Source organism: Helicoverpa armigera, chromosome 4 (genome assembly GCF_030705265.1).
Source record: "Helicoverpa armigera isolate CAAS_96S chromosome 4, ASM3070526v1, whole genome shotgun sequence".
NCBI classification, from domain to species: domain Eukaryota; kingdom Metazoa; phylum Arthropoda; class Insecta; order Lepidoptera; family Noctuidae; genus Helicoverpa; species Helicoverpa armigera.
This window is the reverse complement of record NC_087123.1, coordinates 10,339,495-10,357,577: the sequence shown is the minus strand read 5'-3', so window position 1 is coordinate 10,357,577 and position 18,083 is coordinate 10,339,495. Positions and strand designations below refer to the sequence as shown.

Genomic DNA, 18,083 nt, shown 5'->3' with positions numbered 1-18,083 from the left:
TCTATGTAAATAAGTAATATACATTAAAACAATACATTTGTAATTTTATTAATGTACCATAGAACAGAAAATATTTTATTACCAATACTGCCCAGATCCATTATAATAAAAAAATGCAAAACATTTGTTTTAGGTACTAGATAGTTAGTAGGTGTAAAAGAACAGTCAAAACAAAACTTCAGAGTTGTAGGTAATTTCCATTTATTGAGGCATAATCTTGATTTTATATAAAAAAATAAGTCAGAAGGAAATAAATCACATTTCCAGTCACATTCAGTTTTGGAAATTCGATACGCAAATGACACACATTCAAAAGTAAGTAGAAGTTGTATTCTTATGTCTGTACATACTAAAAATGTAGAAACACGTTTCATGTACTTTTTTATTTATAAACTAATTCGAGTCACATAACTATGAAGGCACTCTTGCATTATTTAGGTATTTAAAAATGTCTTGCAAGAGGTTTTTTCTTGATAACATTTTGTATCTCTAGGCTCAGTAATTTGTGCTCAGATATACAAAATATGACTCATACAATATTAGATAGGTACTATTATGACAGTCAGATAGATTAAAAAGTATCTTCAAACTACGTTTACATACAATGTGCCTATTGCGTCATTCTACTACAATTCAGGGGATACAGTTTATTGAAATGTTTTATTTTATTATACACGAGAAAAATATATTTATTCATAATGCTAAGTACTTTGTACTGTTTAGTGTACATGTGGAAGTCGAAAGATTTTGTTTTATTTTTTGTACACGACATAATATATTGAAAAGTCAAATGTATTGGGAAAGAAAGATATTATATCTATCGAAAATACTTCTTTTCTTTGATATTCGTCAGGAAAATTGGTATCGTCGTGAGCAAAACTACACGATTTGTTATGAAAGGTGAAAATACAGTAACTCAGGAACTTGAAACGAATGCTGCCATTCAGTGACCGAGATTACGTACGTAGCATTCGCACGTCAATTTAATATATTAGAACCCCTTCAATTCATTTTCAAATAATTTAATAATAATACTTTAAATCGGCCCTAAAACAGGAACGTATGCAATCTCGATTTAATGTAATTCCATTTAAATAAATTGATCACACTCATTCATTACAGATTCTTATAACTTCATAATATTTACAAAATGTACAAGATTTTATTCTATAATCGTGAGATGTATTCAAACCTGAATTTTTGTCCAAAAAACTCGCTTTTCCTATTTTTTCCGTTCGCAGTCGTTCATGTTATAAGCTCAGTTCTAGGTGTTACTTATCGTTAGTTACTGCTTATAATGCAGACTGTACCGTGCGAATAAAATTATTACGCATCAATATTATGCATGTTTAAAATACCTATGTATTATCTAAAAAGAGTACTCTGTGAGAGATCAGAAGTCTCATTTAATGTAGGATAGTAACACATCTGTGGTACATAAAATATAGTGAATGTACTAAATGTATATTCCTAGTGCTGTCGAAAGTTCGCATGTTATATTGTCGATACGCAAATTATGACATGAATAATATTCAATCCCTCGAATGACAAATGTTTGATTTCGTAATTATGTTACGATTACGTACACTATAAATGCATGCAAATGTAGGAACTCTGAAATATAAAGAAATAAGACAGAAACGTTTACAGATAGACTTGTAGTACATAAATAATACCCGTATCGACAATATAACTATCACCTAGCACAATCCTACCAATGCGATCGTGGTTAAAACAAAAGTCTTATGATGTCAAATGCAACAATTTCACAAATATTAAATAAAAGAAAAACAATCTTTATTTTTTTCATAAATCAAGTGTAATTTACTTTTTACAAGACTACATTAGTAAGTTCATGCTAGAATATTAAATGCACTTGGCACTTTGTCTTGTCTTCCTATAAACGAGAAACGATTCGATTCGCTTATTGATGACACTTTTTTGACGTTTATGTCAAAACCTACCGGACGTCAACAAAAACGGATTGATCCAAGGAATCTATACGCATACAGCCTGCACTATAAGGAGTTTGAATAACGTTATGTTAGACTATATCAACAATAATTTAGTCTATTTGGAAAGGCAGGTTGGCCGCTATTCTGGGCTTTTTCTTCTTTATAGGCCGCGGTGTCGGATCCTGGTTTTGTTGTACAATCTGTTTAAAATATTTGAACATGTTATTAATTTTAAAAAAGAGTCCTAAATGTTAATAGTTCAAGCTATACCTTGATATAAATAAGTTAGAGCTACGAGTCAAGGTTTTTAACAATATGATAGGATTAAATAAACTAAATTAAGAACGAAAAAGTTTCTGTTTTGGTTAGGGTTCTAAGGAATTTGTTTCAAATGCTTACGTAGGAACTATTTAAAAAGTATAACAACTATTTGTGACGTAAATGTGACATGACGTCAATATGGTGACTGTCAAGAGGTATCTACTTGGTAAATTGTTAATCAATAATTTGTAATTACATGATTAGTGTGTTAGGTTTCTACTGTTTAGTTTTATCGGCTGTGGTATTTGACTTGGATTTTTTTTTGAACATTGATATATTTTTTTGAATAAGAAACATAAGATGAACTGCTAAGATAGTTGCAATTACTTAACTCATACAGAGTTTCCGGCTTCGATTCGGTAGTGGCACCGAATGCCCATAATGACTGTTAAAGACGTACAATTGAGATCCAATATCTTCACTAGTCATGCTTTCTCGCTAAAACAGCTCAACTGATTGAGATGACCTTTAAACCTACGTTTAAACTGTAGGTCCCGGCTGTCATTGAACATCCTTGGCAGTCGTTACGGGTAGTCAGAAGCCAGTAAGTCTGACACCAGTCAAACCAAGGGGTATTGGGTTGCCCGGGTAACTAACTGGGTTGAGGAGGTCAGATAGGCAGTCGCTTCTTGTAAAGCACTGGTACTCAGCTGAATCCGATTAGACTGGAAGCCGACCCCAACATAGTTGGGAAAAGGGTCGGAGGAGGATGATGATTGGGATGACCTTTGTCCTATACTTAGATGGGGGATATAGTTCGTACGAAACCGAGTGAAAACCGGTAGCGAATTCTAGTCTATACATAAAATGTATAAATAACTTACGGGTGTGTTAGAAGGCTGTGGCTTCGGTAATGTCGACTTGGGAGCCTGAATCTGTCCCGAGTCCCGTCTGTTGGATGAACCGCTCGGCTGTGACACGCGTCTGGTAACAAGTTCAGATTAAAATACTTAGTAAAATGTTCAGCAATAGACATATTATTTAAAATAGACGAGCAATTCATTCATTAATATTCATATTATTTATTTGCATTCCACAATGTATAGAGTAGGTGTTACAATTTGGCTTAGAGGTAGGTTCAATTGTGGACCCTGTAGTAAGGCACATCAAAATAAAATTAAACTTGCAACTAAATTATTATTATGATCTTGTTATAATTTCTAGAAATCTGGAACTATGAAACATGTAATGTGGGATGATACATCGGATTGATGGACTCTTTTTATAGTTTTATTACAAAGCTGTTATTTACGCACAGTGACATAGTGCATAAGTGAAGTGCTACTAACATAGTTTTAAGTTTTTTATTTACTAACAATTTTGTATAACATATGTATGCTAGTTTTTAAGGTATTTATCTATGGGCCTTTGATGCCTGACAATAAAGATGATTTGATTTCATATCATTCATATCAACTTTCATCTAACTTGGAACCAATGCAAGGTGAATCTCACTTTCCTATATAATTTGACTGGACTACAAATAGCATATTTTACAGTACATAATTTAAAGTGGAAGGGGATTTTGGTACTAAAACATTTCACATAAATATGCAAGAACATGGAAATTAACAAGACCTTGCAAGGTTTAGCTCACGAACAAATCAATTCCTTTCGATATCAGACACTTACACTTGATACTGAAGTAGTACTTAGAGTGTGAATAATACCTAATATAGTAACAATAATATTGAAATAATAAGACCTACGGTACGAAGGAATGTTTCTGGTCTGATTTCACTGTCTGCCTATACCCTTAGATAATTTTATGAAACATAACAATCTTCAGATAAAAACAAAATTCTTGTGGTCAGCATAATATGTATATGTACGTAAGTTAAACTTATCTCTTTGCTTTACCTCTATAATAACAATACAAAGTGTATCATACATAGCATACCATGTCATAAAAATTATAAAGCGACTTTATACACTGAACTTATAAATTATAAGTAGATATGTATTGTAGGTAGTATTTTATCTAGGATTACGTACTGAAGGAAGTGTTTACCACACTCACTGTCGAGTGCATCAATTATTCAAAGACAATCACGTATGTTTCATTGCTAGATTTATGATTCAATTAATTGGGTAGCTACTAGGTAGATTGGGTTTTACCTGTGGTTACTCATTATTTCTAAATAGGTAGGCACATGTAAGAATACTTATTTTTTATGTAGGTAAGCTTAGACCTATCATCACCAACAATACAAAATCCTTTTTGTCTTAAATCAACTGATTACTGAGAAAAAAATCGGTAAAAAAACTTTTAAGTCAAACGGTTTTATTTTATGTGCACTGAAAACTAGAAAATAAAAAAATAGTTACTTACCTGCCAACCTACGTAGGTGGTCCCAGTCATATTAGACTAAAATAAAAACGTGGGGCCCATTTACTGTTGCTGTAGTACTTTCTTCTAGAGGTATAATAGGTGTGGATTGGATCGACTTACTATAATCGTAACTGGAGATTTTGACAATCAATAATCAGCCGTAGCGGCTTCAACAGCGAACGCCGAGCTCATGATCTACCAAAGTATAAAGATATGCTTTGCCATAGGTAGGATTTCAGAGGGGCCCCACGTTTTTATTTTAGTCTAATATGACTGGGACCACCTACGTAGGTTGGCAGGTAAGTAACTATTTTTTTATTTTCTAGTTTTCAGTGCACATAAAATAAAACCGTTTGACTTAAAAGTTTTTTTACCGATTTTTTATTTTCTAGTTTTTAGTATTTAATGAAAATACCTACCGAATATTCCTCATTCTATCTAATTCATTTAGTGCATCATTATTACACGGTCTCTTACCTGATGATTTATTACAATCTAATTTTTAAAAAAGTCATTTTTTTTAACGACACCAAAAATCATCAAGTGAGGGATCACTTGATGATTTTTGGTGTCCTGGGTCAGCAGCGGTAAGGGAGTGCCAGACTCTTACTGACTAAAAATAGTTATGTTTCGTCGTAGGCCTTTTATGTACCAGGGCCACGGTAACTCTTTCGAACAATCCAGCAGCCCAGGCAGGCCTTGGCCCTGTTGGGCCCTGCTGGGGTTGCTGACAGTATTCTACTTGTGTAGCCCTTTCATTTGATACTCATATTGAGGGGGTTGTGGAAAAATATGTAATCCGCCATTTTGTGCCGGCGGCCATATTAGATTTACAATGTTAGTGATATTTCTATATTGTATTGTCATCGGAATAAAAGGTGTATACAAAATTTCAGATTAATCGGTTGACAGGAAGAGGGTGAAATTTGAATTACTAAATTTGACCCAAGAATAAAACAAACGGGATGAGCTAAATAAAACCGTTTAAAAATTGTTGTCAGCCATTTGGTAGCGGCGGCCATCTCAGATTTCAATTTTTCATAGTAAATTGTATTCTACTTGTTGAGACCTTTCATTTGATACCCATGTTGATGGGATTGATAAAACCTAAGTTATCCGCCATGTTGTAGAGGCCGCCATCTTGGATTTGAATTTTATATAGTACATTGTATTCTACTGGTTGAGCACTTTCATTTGATACCCACATTGACGGGATTGATAAAACCTACGTTATCCGCCATTTTGTACCGGCGGCCATCTTGGATTTGCAATGTTATTGATATTACTATATTGTATTGTCATCGGAAATAAAGGTGTGTACCAAATTTCAGATCAATCTGACAACAGGAAGGCACTGAAATTTCAATTTCTAAATTTGACCCAAGAATGAATAAATAATAAAACAAACGGGGTGAGCTAAATAAAACCGTTTAAAAACAGTTGTTTCAAGGCAACTGACTTAAAAATATACGTTGGTTTAGGCTTTAGAAATAATAGTAGGATTCAGAGAAATGGATTGTATTTATAGCCAGAATACTGATGTAAAGCCTGTAAATCTCAAAATTAGTGCCATTATTAGGCAGGATGTTTAAATGTAATGAATCTGACATCTGAAATATGTCTCCTAAGGTCAACAGTGAACTATTGCCGAGAATTATGCCTCCTAGGTTCTCCAGTAGACTAATATCGGCAAATATGTCCTACGTCCACTGTTAAGGACTGCTGTAGCGAAGTTATCTCACCTCTGACTAGTCTGCACTTGTAGCGGCACGAAGGGATTGTTGACTTTGTCGGCGTTGTTCTGCGCGGGCGCAGCGGCCTGTTTGTTGGCGGCAGGCGGCGGTGGCTTTGTGTTCTGAAACGAATAGAAAAGTTCAAACGATTGCCACAATGTTTATTATTAGTGCTAATCTATTTACTATCTTTGGTGTGTAGGATTTTTTGTTCATACAGTACTCGATCTTAACAGCTCTTTTACACGAGCGGTTTTTGTCGCACGTACCGAGTAGAATCTATACGGTCGGTGTCTTAACCACGTCATATTCACATACACCCGTCATATAGATGGGTTTAAGGTGTCATCGTTTGTACCGGTAATCATCATTATTGATTGTAGCCTCGACACTGCCTGTACGAATCGCGGGGAAATCGAGAGGAAAATCCGATAGTGTAAAAAAGCTGTAAAACCACATACAATAAGTTAGTTTTCCCTCAGTGATTCGTCCATCACGTGAAATGCTGACAAACAACACTTGTGTAACAATGAGCAGCCACACTTGACGATATAGACATACTTCACGCTACGATCGTTACACTTATAATCCCCTCAGGTTACCCGTCGTTATGCATGAACTAAGTCATAAAATCGCAGTCGGGTAAAAGATTAGGATTTGATTAATCCTTCCAGTACAAGGAAAGTCAGCTTTGAAATTTATTTATTAGTGATATTCCAAAATCGCTTTCACACTAACAGATTTCCCATTAAGTTTTCCCGGGCCCGTCACCGACGACAATGCCCTATAGGGCGAAAAAGTCAATTTATCCTGCTCTTATCCCAATTTATTTGGGGTCGGCGCAGCATGTTTTATCCTTCCACACTCTTCTATTTGCCGTCATCTCACAAGTAACATTCTTTTGTACCATATCTACCTTCACACAATTCATCCATCAATCAATTTTGATTGATTCTGCTTTTAAACAGACTACTGCTAGAAGAGAGAAAGGTACTACCCGTGCCGATAAAGAATGGGATTAGAAATCGCGACAGCTGTATTTACCTCTCGCTCATACACTATAGCACATGAGCGAGAGTTGAATACAGCTGTCGCGATTTCTAATCCCATTCTTTATCGGCACGGGTTGTAGCTACAATACCATCTGAACTGATTTGAAAGACAGTCTTCGATGATTCATGTGAGATTATCGGGATTGGCAAACATTTAACAATTGTATCAATTATATTATCTTTTGCGTCACGCCACTTGAGTGAAAACTTCCCCGAATACAATACGATTGTTTAATGGTTATTCACATTTCAAGATTTTTAAAAAGTTGTGAAAACAGGGAATTGTTACAAAATGTTATTTGTATGTTTTTTCTTCGACCAACAACCCGAAAACTTGTGTCCTAGCTTGTACAAAAGTTCAAGGAACCTGCCTCATAAAGTACAGGCTATCCTGGTTAAGAGGCAGGGCTGTGTCTGACTTATTTCTAATGTTACATAATCATTTGTTTCTACTGTTATACAAGCTGTTGATTTGCATCCGTGCCATAGTCAAGGAGGTAATTATGCTCATGATTCTCGACCCAAATCAATAAAAAAATTGGTACGTAATTTTTTTCTTTATTTTTTTTTCGGAATTCCGTAAATGTCATCTAGCCTTATTTAAACTTGGCGCGTATGTTACTGGCGTTAAAACCGTGCTGTTCCCTCACACAAACGCAAACACAAAGCATACGGAACGATCACTCATAAGTTTCATTCATAAAATTGGATTACTTCGGAAATACCACGACATTACAATGACAAAAAAAGCAGTGCATATTAGTTATTTCCCATCTACTGTAATTCCAATCGATTATTTACGTATTGTATGTCCTCCTCCTGAACTATGGCACAAATGCAAATCAACACCTTGTATATGTTTGTAGTTTTTGTGGCACTAATGAATGTATTTGAACAAAACATACCTGTGTTTTAACCTGACTATTAGGTTGGTTCCAACTTGGCCCCAACGTGACATTGGGTCCAACGGCGCCAACGCTCGGCAAATGTTTGGGGAAGGGGTTCTCGAACGTTCTCGGCTGGTTGTTGCGCTGGTTGTCCTGGTTGCGGTATGTGAACTGGTTGCGCTGTTGGAAGTGAGGGTTTTGGAACTGGGGGAACGGGATCTGGCTGGGACCTGGACCTTGGAAAGGCTGGCCGAAGGTTGGGTATGGAGGGATGGGCGGTTGACTCTGTGGAAGAGGTTTTAATTTATTTCTTTTTTCTCTCTATAAATCACACATTCTTAAGGAGAATGGGCAATTTTTCTCACAAATGACAGATTATTTACATGCTAAATTAAAATAAAAGTAAACCTATAGATATGTTACCTTATAGGTGTGGTTCCATTCCGCGGTGTAGGTGGGCGGTGGTCGCGGCGCGTTCATGTGCGGCGCCGTCTCCTTGCGCCAGTTCTGCGGCTGCGGCGGCCCTCTGCACATACAACGTAAACTTACTCATATGTAGCTACTTTCTATATACGCATATGGCCGTATCTTTGTATACAGTTGCCGAGCCATTTGAAATAGTAATGTATGACCTACTACGTAGGAAGCTTTCATATGGCACGGCAACCGTGCCAATGAGTCTCATATGCATTTCCAGGGCAGCCATGCCATGACCGTGTGAAAACCGTACATGGTTTCAAAATTCCATTTCAATATCATTAGCCGTTATTAAAAGAAACGAACTTAATATTGGCATAAACAGAGGAAGAGGAGGCTATCAGAAAAAAAACCTATGTCATATTATGTTTTAAATTATTAATAACAATAAATAATATTCTTTGTTGATGGCCTGACGTATTTCTTACCCAGAAAATAAACTCCAAAACGCAGGTGGGGTGCTTGCAAAAAAGTTGAAAACATTCAAAATATTATATTGAATGTATGTATTGTGGTGTAGATGCCATGCGTCAGAACAAAAAAGAATAAAACAGATCTTCAAAATCCTAATTAGTTAAATTACTAGACCAATGTAGTAAGTATTAAGTAAAATCTTATATAAGTGATAAGTTTTGCATCTATTCCTAAGTTGACTAGTTTTGACGTGAAAGAGTAACAAACATCAGACTGATGTGATGTGATAAGTATGTAAACTTACCGCGGCGGTTGTGGGTGAAGCAGTGGGTTCTCATTCTTGACGCGCCAATTGCGATTCTGTTCTGGCGTTGTCGTCTAAGAGAAAATATACAATTAAAGTCTTAAGTTCCCCTTATTTGAATTATAAATTATGTAAATAATAGCTTCTGTCAGCGGTTTCACCCGCTTGCCGAAGGAACTACTTCCCGCACCATGATGGAAAAGTCGCTTGTATGTTATTCCGACATAAGTACAAGCTGTAATACTGCCAAGTTTCATCAACATACATACTTCGAGTAGTATTTGTGTAAAAGAGGGACAAAAAATACAAACTTTTATGTTTATAACAATAGTAGGATAAAGTTTAAATTTACCTTAGGTTTCTTATTGTCAGCATCTGTTTCGCTGATCTTCAGCAAGCTTCTAAGTAAATGTGTGGCATTGTCCTGTTAAAAATAATATTTTATTAATAATGTACTACTATCGTTTTTGTGTATTCATGGTATCACAGAAGTAGTCTATTGGTAAACTGGTAAACGCCGCATGAAAATCGTGAGTTGGTTAAACAGCAAAAGACAGGCAGATGCGACGAACGATTTAGAACATTAATTGCTATGGATAATTTTATGTATTAGTTTCTAAGTATTGTTATGTACGATGTATAGGTATTTGTATTTCTATGGGCCTAGATGCCTGAAATAAAATAATAAATAATTCACCTGTGTGGCCGGACCGTTGCTAGGCGGGGCGTTGGCGACGTGGTTGCGATTGTCCGGAGACACGGCCTTATCTGCCGGAGGGCTAGAAACAAATTTTTGATGTTAATTGTGATATCTAGACAGACGATTTCGCAAACACATAGTCTAAATAAATATTAAAAATTGCGTATTAAATGTAACACACCCAAAACAAAAATGTGAAAGACTGCCAAGTTCGATAATATGGGAATGCTTCGCCTATAAAAGAAGTGAGATCTGAATAAGTACCAAGTTCCATACACATACCTCAGTTAAAAATAGTTACTTTTTAATGATGTTACTTGGCAAGTTTTCACACACCTTGTTATAAACCTACTAAAATCAATGAATCAAGTATTTAATTTTCTATTAAAACTTGCCAAGTAACATCATTAAAAAGTAACTATTTTTAACTGAGGTATGTGTCTTGAACTTGGTACTTATTCAGATCTCACTTCTTTTATAGGCGAAGCATTCCCATATTATCGAACTTGGCAGTCTTTCACATTTTTGTTTTGGGTGGGATTTCATTTATTTTTGTAAGGCTGTTTATTTTTTTTTTTTTTCTGATTAAGTTAGTTAAGGAAATGTTTCATTTATACTATCTTTCAGATTTTTGAATATGCACTATGCTTCTTACAAAGAAATGAACTAGATTAAAGGTACAGTTACACATGCTTGTTAGTAGCACGAAAGTATGCTACTTTTGAGCAATTGCTACTTAGTGGTACGTGTGTCGAAACATTGCTAATAATGAGCATGCTAGGTTCGAGTTTGCTCGAAAATCGACGGCCGTGCGATTTTTGGGCATGCTACCTGCAGCGCGGGTAGAAGAGGGCGTGCTTATAGCGTGTGTGAACAGATTTGCTTATTGAGCATGCTAGTATCGAGCAGTCGTCAGCAGCAGGTTCGGTAGCATGCGTAAATATTTTTTGTAACCATTATCTTCTTCGCGCATTTCGACTAACAATTGAGTACTTGCTCCAAGTTTTTCTCTTCTGCTCAGCCAATCACGGACCCAAATCTTCTTTTTCTGTTTTGTTCAATCTTGTTTTTTTCTTTTTTCTATCTGAGAGAAGTTGGACGCATAGCAACGCTACTAAAAGAATAATTCTATTCAACTCCATACGAATGGCTGTTTGATTGCCCATGGATTTGTTTGAACAGACAGTAAGGGTCGGTTCATATCTGACGGAAAATGCGTCGAGCGTATCGTAAATGTATGATCGACGCACTAACGCATCATCGGTTAGGTGTGAATGATTGAATGTTTTACCGTATATTTGTCAGTTCTGGCGTTACGCGACCGATAATACGCGACGCATATTCCGTTAGGTGTGAACCGACCCTAAGCACGCTATAAAATGTCATGTGTACCGGAGTGTTTGCTTTGAGCATACTCTTTCAGAAGCATACTTAAAACTAGCATGCTTATATCTAGCAAATGTAGACAAGTGCAGAGCATGCTCGAAACTAGTATCCTAATGAGCATACTAAAAAGCATGCTACTAACTAGCATGTGTAACTGTATCTTAACTAAATGGACTAGACTTACCAACTGACTGACATGAGATGTTATCATATATTATGTTTGTGGATCAAAGTTACACATTCGTTATTTTCGAAAGTGACTCACACTTGGCCGTTTCCAGATTTTTACTTTACTTTGACTAAATACAAACCTTTGTAACGAATTTCAGATCGGTACGACCATTCGAAGATATATTATATAAATATAGATAAAAGTTCGTTTTAGTTCCTTAGAGGTATCACCGGGTATAAATTTACACCTTCATTATTTTGAAACCGACTCACACTTGGCCATTTTCAGATTTTTCCCTTTACCTTGACATAAATACCTACCTCCATGCCAAATTTCAAGTCAATACGACCATTGGAAGTGGTCTAGGTTTTTGATGAGTGAGTCAGTCAGTCAGTGAGTGTATAGTAAAAATAGCGATTTTCTGACGTCAATATCTCAAGACCTACAATAGGTATATTAATGAAATTTTGTATTTTAGATAAGTGAGGGGTCTCAACAAATACTAGAAATTTGATATGCGTAAATAAAATAGATTTTGAGTTACAGGGGGGTCGAATTTGGCCCGAAATGGTTCGTGTAATATAACCCACGGCCGGTGTGTCGCTTTTTTTTGCTCGAACTTGGCGGACACACTGCCGTGTGTCTAGATTTAAAATGTAGTTTACTTAGGAGGCGAGTAAAAACTTTGTACTTTGATTTCTATCAATTTCCGTAGGTTCGTAGTTGAGATTTGCATGTTTCTGATAATAGAAAATTTTATGTTTTATGCAGTTTTGTTTAAACATTCAGTTAGATACCTTTCTCGTTATTATTATTATTACCTATAGTTAGCGAAGGCGGAGTGGTGTCCGTCATCGCGGCGCAGCAGGTTGGGCTGCGGGCTGGCTTGCGGCAGGAAGCTGTCGGCCGGCGGCGCCGGGTTCGACAGCCCGCGGAGTTTGCGTCCGTACGATAAGTTCAGCATGTTGTTTGGGGATAATCTGCGAAAGAGATGCGATTATAAATTTTAACCACTTCAAGCAGACACGCAACAGATAAACAATCGGTGTGTCACGTATCATGGGACAGAGAAGTTATTAAACCCATAAGCTGGGCTTACACCAGACGATCCAACGCGCTCCTATCAAGCGTGACAGGATCGGCGTAGCCAAGTCAACAACACACGATTGGAGCACAACCTTCTTGATCGGTCAATCCGATTTTGATCGGGTCGGCCTCAAAGGCGACTTATTTGCGTGAGCGTAGATTTAGGATCGCAGATTCAACAAGTTCCAGGCATCACGATCATAGATCGCGGGATCTTGGATTGTCTAATATGGATATGCCTATTGAGCATTGGACAATGGGGGAGTGAATAGGGGGAAGGAGGGGAAAATGGAAGGATTGTTTCTGTTTTTCAGCTTACAATATTTTAAAAAGCCACACTCACCTATAAAATCTAGCCTCATCAAAGAGATCTTCACTCATAGCCCCAGGGAAGGGTTTATCGAACATCACCATGTACGAGTGATCGGCATTCAGCTTGTCCGACAGTCGGACAGTGTTTGTATTAGGTGGGGGTAGTACAGCAGTGATAGTGACATACTTACCAACTAGGCATTTATTCAGCAACTTTTGGACCTCCTCAAAATTAAAAGGAGGGGAGAAAAGGATGGGAGTAGAAGAGGGGAGGAAGAGAGGGGAGAAAGGGAGGGGAGAAAAGATGGAGGTAAAAGAGGGTTCCCTTCAGAAGCCAACGAATATTGAAAAACTTCAACTCACCTATAAAACCTGGCCTCATCAAAGAGATCTTCACTCATAGCCCCAGGGAAGGGTTTATCGAACATCACCATGTACGAATGATCAGCATTCAGTTTGTCGGACAGCCGGACAGTGTTGGTGTTAGGCGGGGGTAGCACGGCAGTGATAGTGACATACTTACCAACTAGGCATTTATTCAGCAACTTTTGGACCCCAAATTTAAGAGGGGAGAAAAGGAGGGAAGACAAAGGAAATGAAAGGGGGGAAGGGGGTGTATTTCCCCCCTTTTTGGTCTTACAAAATGAAAAAGGCTAAACTCACCTATAAAACCTGGCCTCATCAAAGAGATCTTCACTCATAGCCCCAGGGAAGGGTTTATCGAACATCACCATGTACGAATGATCAGCATTCAGTTTGTCGGACAGCCGGACAGTGTTGGTGTTAGGCGGGGGTAGCACGGCAGTGATAGTGACATACTTACCTACTAGGCATATATTCAGCAGCTTTTGGATCTCCTCAAAATTAAAAGGAATTGAGAAAAGAAGGGGGGGAAAGGAGGGGAGGGCTTTTTGAGATTATTTTTTTTTTAATGCAAGCTTACCGATAAAATCTAGCCTCATCAAAGAGATCTTCACTCATAGCCCCAGGGAAGGGTTTATCGAACATCACCATGTACGAATGATCGGCATTCAGTTTGTCCGACAGCCGGACAGTGTTGGTGTTAGGCGGGGGTAGCACTGCGGTGATGGTGCCGGCAGCGCCGAGCGGCACGGACATGTGGCGAGCGACGCAGACGACGCGGTCGTAGAGGCGGAAGTCGGCGCGAGGGTCCGGGGATATGTTGCCGCAGTGGAGCTCCGGCTGGGGGACGAAAATAAATGTATGTAAAACTAGCTTCTATAGCTTGGTCAACTTGTAAGTGACTGTCCCACGCGCCCCTGTAATCACCCCCTCTCCTCGAGGGAGCCTGGAACGTCACTCACTAACGACCTTGCTATGTGGGTTCACCCGCGATCCGTGGAAACTCCACGCACCTGGATGTAAAGTAGCTTATAGAAGAGTATAAAGTAGAATGTAGATATGGATAAATGAACTATCTAATAGTGGAAGAATTTTTGAAATTGGTGCATCCATTCGATCTTGAAAGCTTAACAAGATTGCCACCATCTTTTGAATCGATAACTGTCAATTCATTGTTTGCAATGGCCTTAGGTAAGATACAGTCACCTGTAAAAACTGCTAGTTTGAAAAAAGGGTTCTTTTCACTTGATTTTTTTACTCAGGTGCGTGGAGTACCAAAGTTTTCCCTAGGAACAATGCACCCGCATGGTGAATTGCATTGTACCGCATTTTTATCTTATATAATCATCACACCAGTAAACAGCACTGACCTTATAAAGCAGGTTCCATTTAACCTGCAAGGTGACCTTCTTCTCCTTGCCGGCGAGGTCCACCAGCTGTTTGTCCAGGCTATCAGCTAGTAACTTCATCTCCTCAGGCTCTAGGGCTTCGGAGCCACATTCACGACGCAAAGCCCTAGTGTGGGGCTGCGCTTTTATCCATTGGGCTATGTCTTGGGCCTTGTTTTTGCTGTAGAATGAAAGATGTTACGTAAATGTAGGTCTTGTCAAATATATTTGCTGGTTTGAAGTTGGTTATAAGACGAGTTGCGCATGCGCATAGTGTTTTGTTTCTTCTATATTTTTATTAGCGAGAAGTCAGTCAATAGCAGTCTAAAGTTAAAGGTATATTGATGTGATCAATACCCAATTCTTTAATATTAGTACACTCCACGTTTTACACCATGATATAACTCTTGTACAGTTTTCTCAATAGTCAATAGCGGTCCACAACTAAATTAAAAACATAAGTTTTTAATGTGGCTCATACCATTATGTTTTGTTGTCTGGCGAGAACTACATATATCCCATAAAACATAGATTTAAGTTATATTTACCAAAAAGTTTTATTATATACCACATACAATTAATTTTACGATATACACCTCATTTATCTATGGGCCATAGTTGCCTGATAAAAAAATTACTTACCCAACTTCACCAGGGAACAGATCACTTTCAAAGTAGACGTCCCTGTTAAGCCCCGAGCCCAAACTATCGAACAGGTCCGGGAACTCTCGCTCGTACGACTTGACGAGTTCGATGCATCGCTCCGAGTACAGCCATGCGTTGGTTACCTTACCATAACTTGTATAGCCAGATACTTCTAGATTCTGAAGGGAAACTTACCCAACTTCCCCAGGGAACAGATCACTTTCAAAGTAGACGTCTCTATTGAGTCCCGAGCCCAAACTATCGAACAGATCCGGGAACTCTCGCTCGTAAGACTTGACGAGCTCGATGCATCGCTCCGAGTACAGCTACGCGTTGGTTACCTTACAATAACTTGTATAGCCAGATACTTCTAGATTCTGAAGAGAAACTTACCCAACTTCACCAGGGAACAAATCACTTTCAAAGTAAACGTCTCTATTAAGTCCCGAGCCCAAACTATCGAACAGGTCCGGGAACTCTCGCTCGTACGACTTGACGAGCTCGATGCATCGCTCCGAGTACAGCCATGCGTTGGTTACTTTACAGCGTCGAGTGTAGCCTGATACTTCCAAATTCTGAAGAGAAATGAGCAATTTATTTGATAAATGTTGTTGTTATAGGTGTGATAACAATTGTGGCTTCGATGCCCTAAATTATTTTGATATGTGTTCATCTAGATGTATCGGTAAACGACTGTTTATCGACAAAAAGTCTTTTGACTTTTATCATCTGAAGCTTCAGTTGTAAATTGATAGATTGTAATACAATGTAAAGTTTAGAGACGTGTAATTGGGATTTTAAATCGACATTTTGAAATCAGATGACATAAAAATATGTTTTTGGTGGTCTTGGTAGTATGGTGATACAATATTTTATTGAAAAACAGTCACTGTCACGAAATATTGCTTATTCTCATATGTGCAAACAAGACAGTTTAGTTTAAAAACCAACAACTAGTTTAGAATAATCGATACCTAATCCAATTTAATCTATCCTATCGACTTGAATCGATACCTAAACACATTCACAACACTATTAACAAACTTACCTTCTTATTAAACTTGAGGTTCAATCCTATGTTGATCTTGTTGAGCTGTTCAGTGGGCATGTCGTGTCGCTCGCCCGTCACCACCAGCACTGTGCCCGTGATGCGGGACATCATCTGTGCTGATATACCTGAGACACAAGAAATAAATTAAAATATGAATAGGTTTTGCTAAATATCTTTGTTATATTGTGTAGTTTTTAAAAGCAACTAAATAACACACATTTAAGTAGTTATACTGTAGTATAAATCAAAATTTTCTTATTCTTTTATTTTTAAGTACTGAATATCAACGTTATGTAGTTTTTTAGAGTACATTGTAAGTTAATTATTGACTGCATAAATGAAGATAATTTATTAACTAATGTCACGTATGAACCTCCTTGAAGTTTTTATTATTTTGTTAGTTTCAAACGTATTTAGACATCTGTGGGTTTTACATGACATAGGTTGTTATTACTTTTAGCTAAGAGAGACTTCATCAAGATATAAATAATATGAATAACTTCTTACCGCAAGCAGCGGCGGCATGGTTGGCGGTGCGGTACGGCGTGGCGGCGGCGTTGGCTGACGGGATCGGCTCGCCGCGCTCACGCACCATCACCTTGATACGACCCGATCTGACAGACTCCGAGTCTACCACCTGAAACAGAAAGTAATATGAAATATTTACAAAATAAAATAAGATTACGTGATGTTGACTAGCAACATCGTTAGTTGATACATAATCCCCGTGCATTGAAGAAAACGTAAATGTCTGTTCTGCTTATGATCGCTCTCCGGTGGCGTTGGATTACCGTCCCATCGCGCTATGAGAGTGAAGGAATAGTTAGTGCACCTGCGTCTGCGCAAATGGTTGTGCACTAAATATGTCCTGCGCAGTTGGCTGATCTCCTTACATGAGAACAGACGCCGTAGCCGATAATCACCTAGGAGGATATCATCATCACATAATCTTGGGTCATGTAATTTGCCTTACCGTAGCCAGACTCCCGTAATGCTGTCCCTGAGTCAGCAAGAACACAGTGTCCCCGGGCGGGTATGCCTCCTGCGGCGTGCTGAACTTGCCGCCCTCCTGTATGACGTGTGCCCGCACGTCCTTCACCACGGCCTGGTGCGCGTAGCCACAGGGAACACTGCACCACTCCGGCTCCTGGACCATTGATACGTTGTCTTGGATCATGTATTTAAACCCTGTGGAGAGATTTAAGGTTGTAGCAAAGATTTTACACAACATGAATGCTTAGATAATCTATATGTGACCGATGTCAACGTTGACGATAGCATCATTTCATCATTTCTTTTCTTTCTTTCACAGAGTAGTCACAACAAACGCTTACAATTGAATTGAGGCTTAACTGACTCTTTATCAAAGGATCAAACAATACTTGTTAAAATGTAATATGAATGGTGTTTTACCTCTCGTATATATAAAGCAATATAAATCATTTGTGCCTTATCTTGGATATCTATGCGCCCCCCACACTCATTGAGTCGATGATAAATAACTT

General features: G+C 38.0%; 1 protein-coding gene across 2 annotated transcripts in view; it reads right to left on the bottom strand.

Moving 5' to 3' along the window:
* Positions 1-184: 184 nt before the first annotated feature.
* The window catches only part of LOC110374975 (5'-3' exoribonuclease 1), a 29,161-nt gene continuing 11,262 nt past the window's right edge, over positions 185-18,083 (bottom strand). Inside the window, exons 18-33 of one of the 2 annotated variants that reach the window (XM_064034241.1) lie at positions 17,552-17,766; positions 17,086-17,215; positions 16,576-16,703; positions 15,921-16,102; positions 14,865-15,063; positions 14,075-14,334; positions 12,555-12,713; positions 10,173-10,254; positions 9,828-9,899; positions 9,476-9,549; positions 9,186-9,218; positions 8,704-8,806; positions 8,299-8,565; positions 6,351-6,463; positions 3,101-3,200; positions 185-2,155 (exon numbers count right to left, since the gene is read on the bottom strand). In XM_064034241.1, the coding sequence (XP_063890311.1) occupies positions 2,066-2,155; positions 3,101-3,200; positions 6,351-6,463; positions 8,299-8,565; positions 8,704-8,806; positions 9,186-9,218; positions 9,476-9,549; positions 9,828-9,899; positions 10,173-10,254; positions 12,555-12,713; positions 14,075-14,334; positions 14,865-15,063; positions 15,921-16,102; positions 16,576-16,703; positions 17,086-17,215; positions 17,552-17,766 (2,207 nt within the window). In that variant the 3' untranslated portion in view covers positions 185-2,065. The remainder of the gene's footprint in view (positions 2,156-3,100; positions 3,201-6,350; positions 6,464-8,298; positions 8,566-8,703; positions 8,807-9,185; positions 9,219-9,475; positions 9,550-9,827; positions 9,900-10,172; positions 10,255-12,554; positions 12,714-14,074; positions 14,335-14,864; positions 15,064-15,920; positions 16,103-16,575; positions 16,704-17,085; positions 17,216-17,551; positions 17,767-18,083) is intronic. The other variant, XM_064034242.1, reaches the window with a different exon arrangement.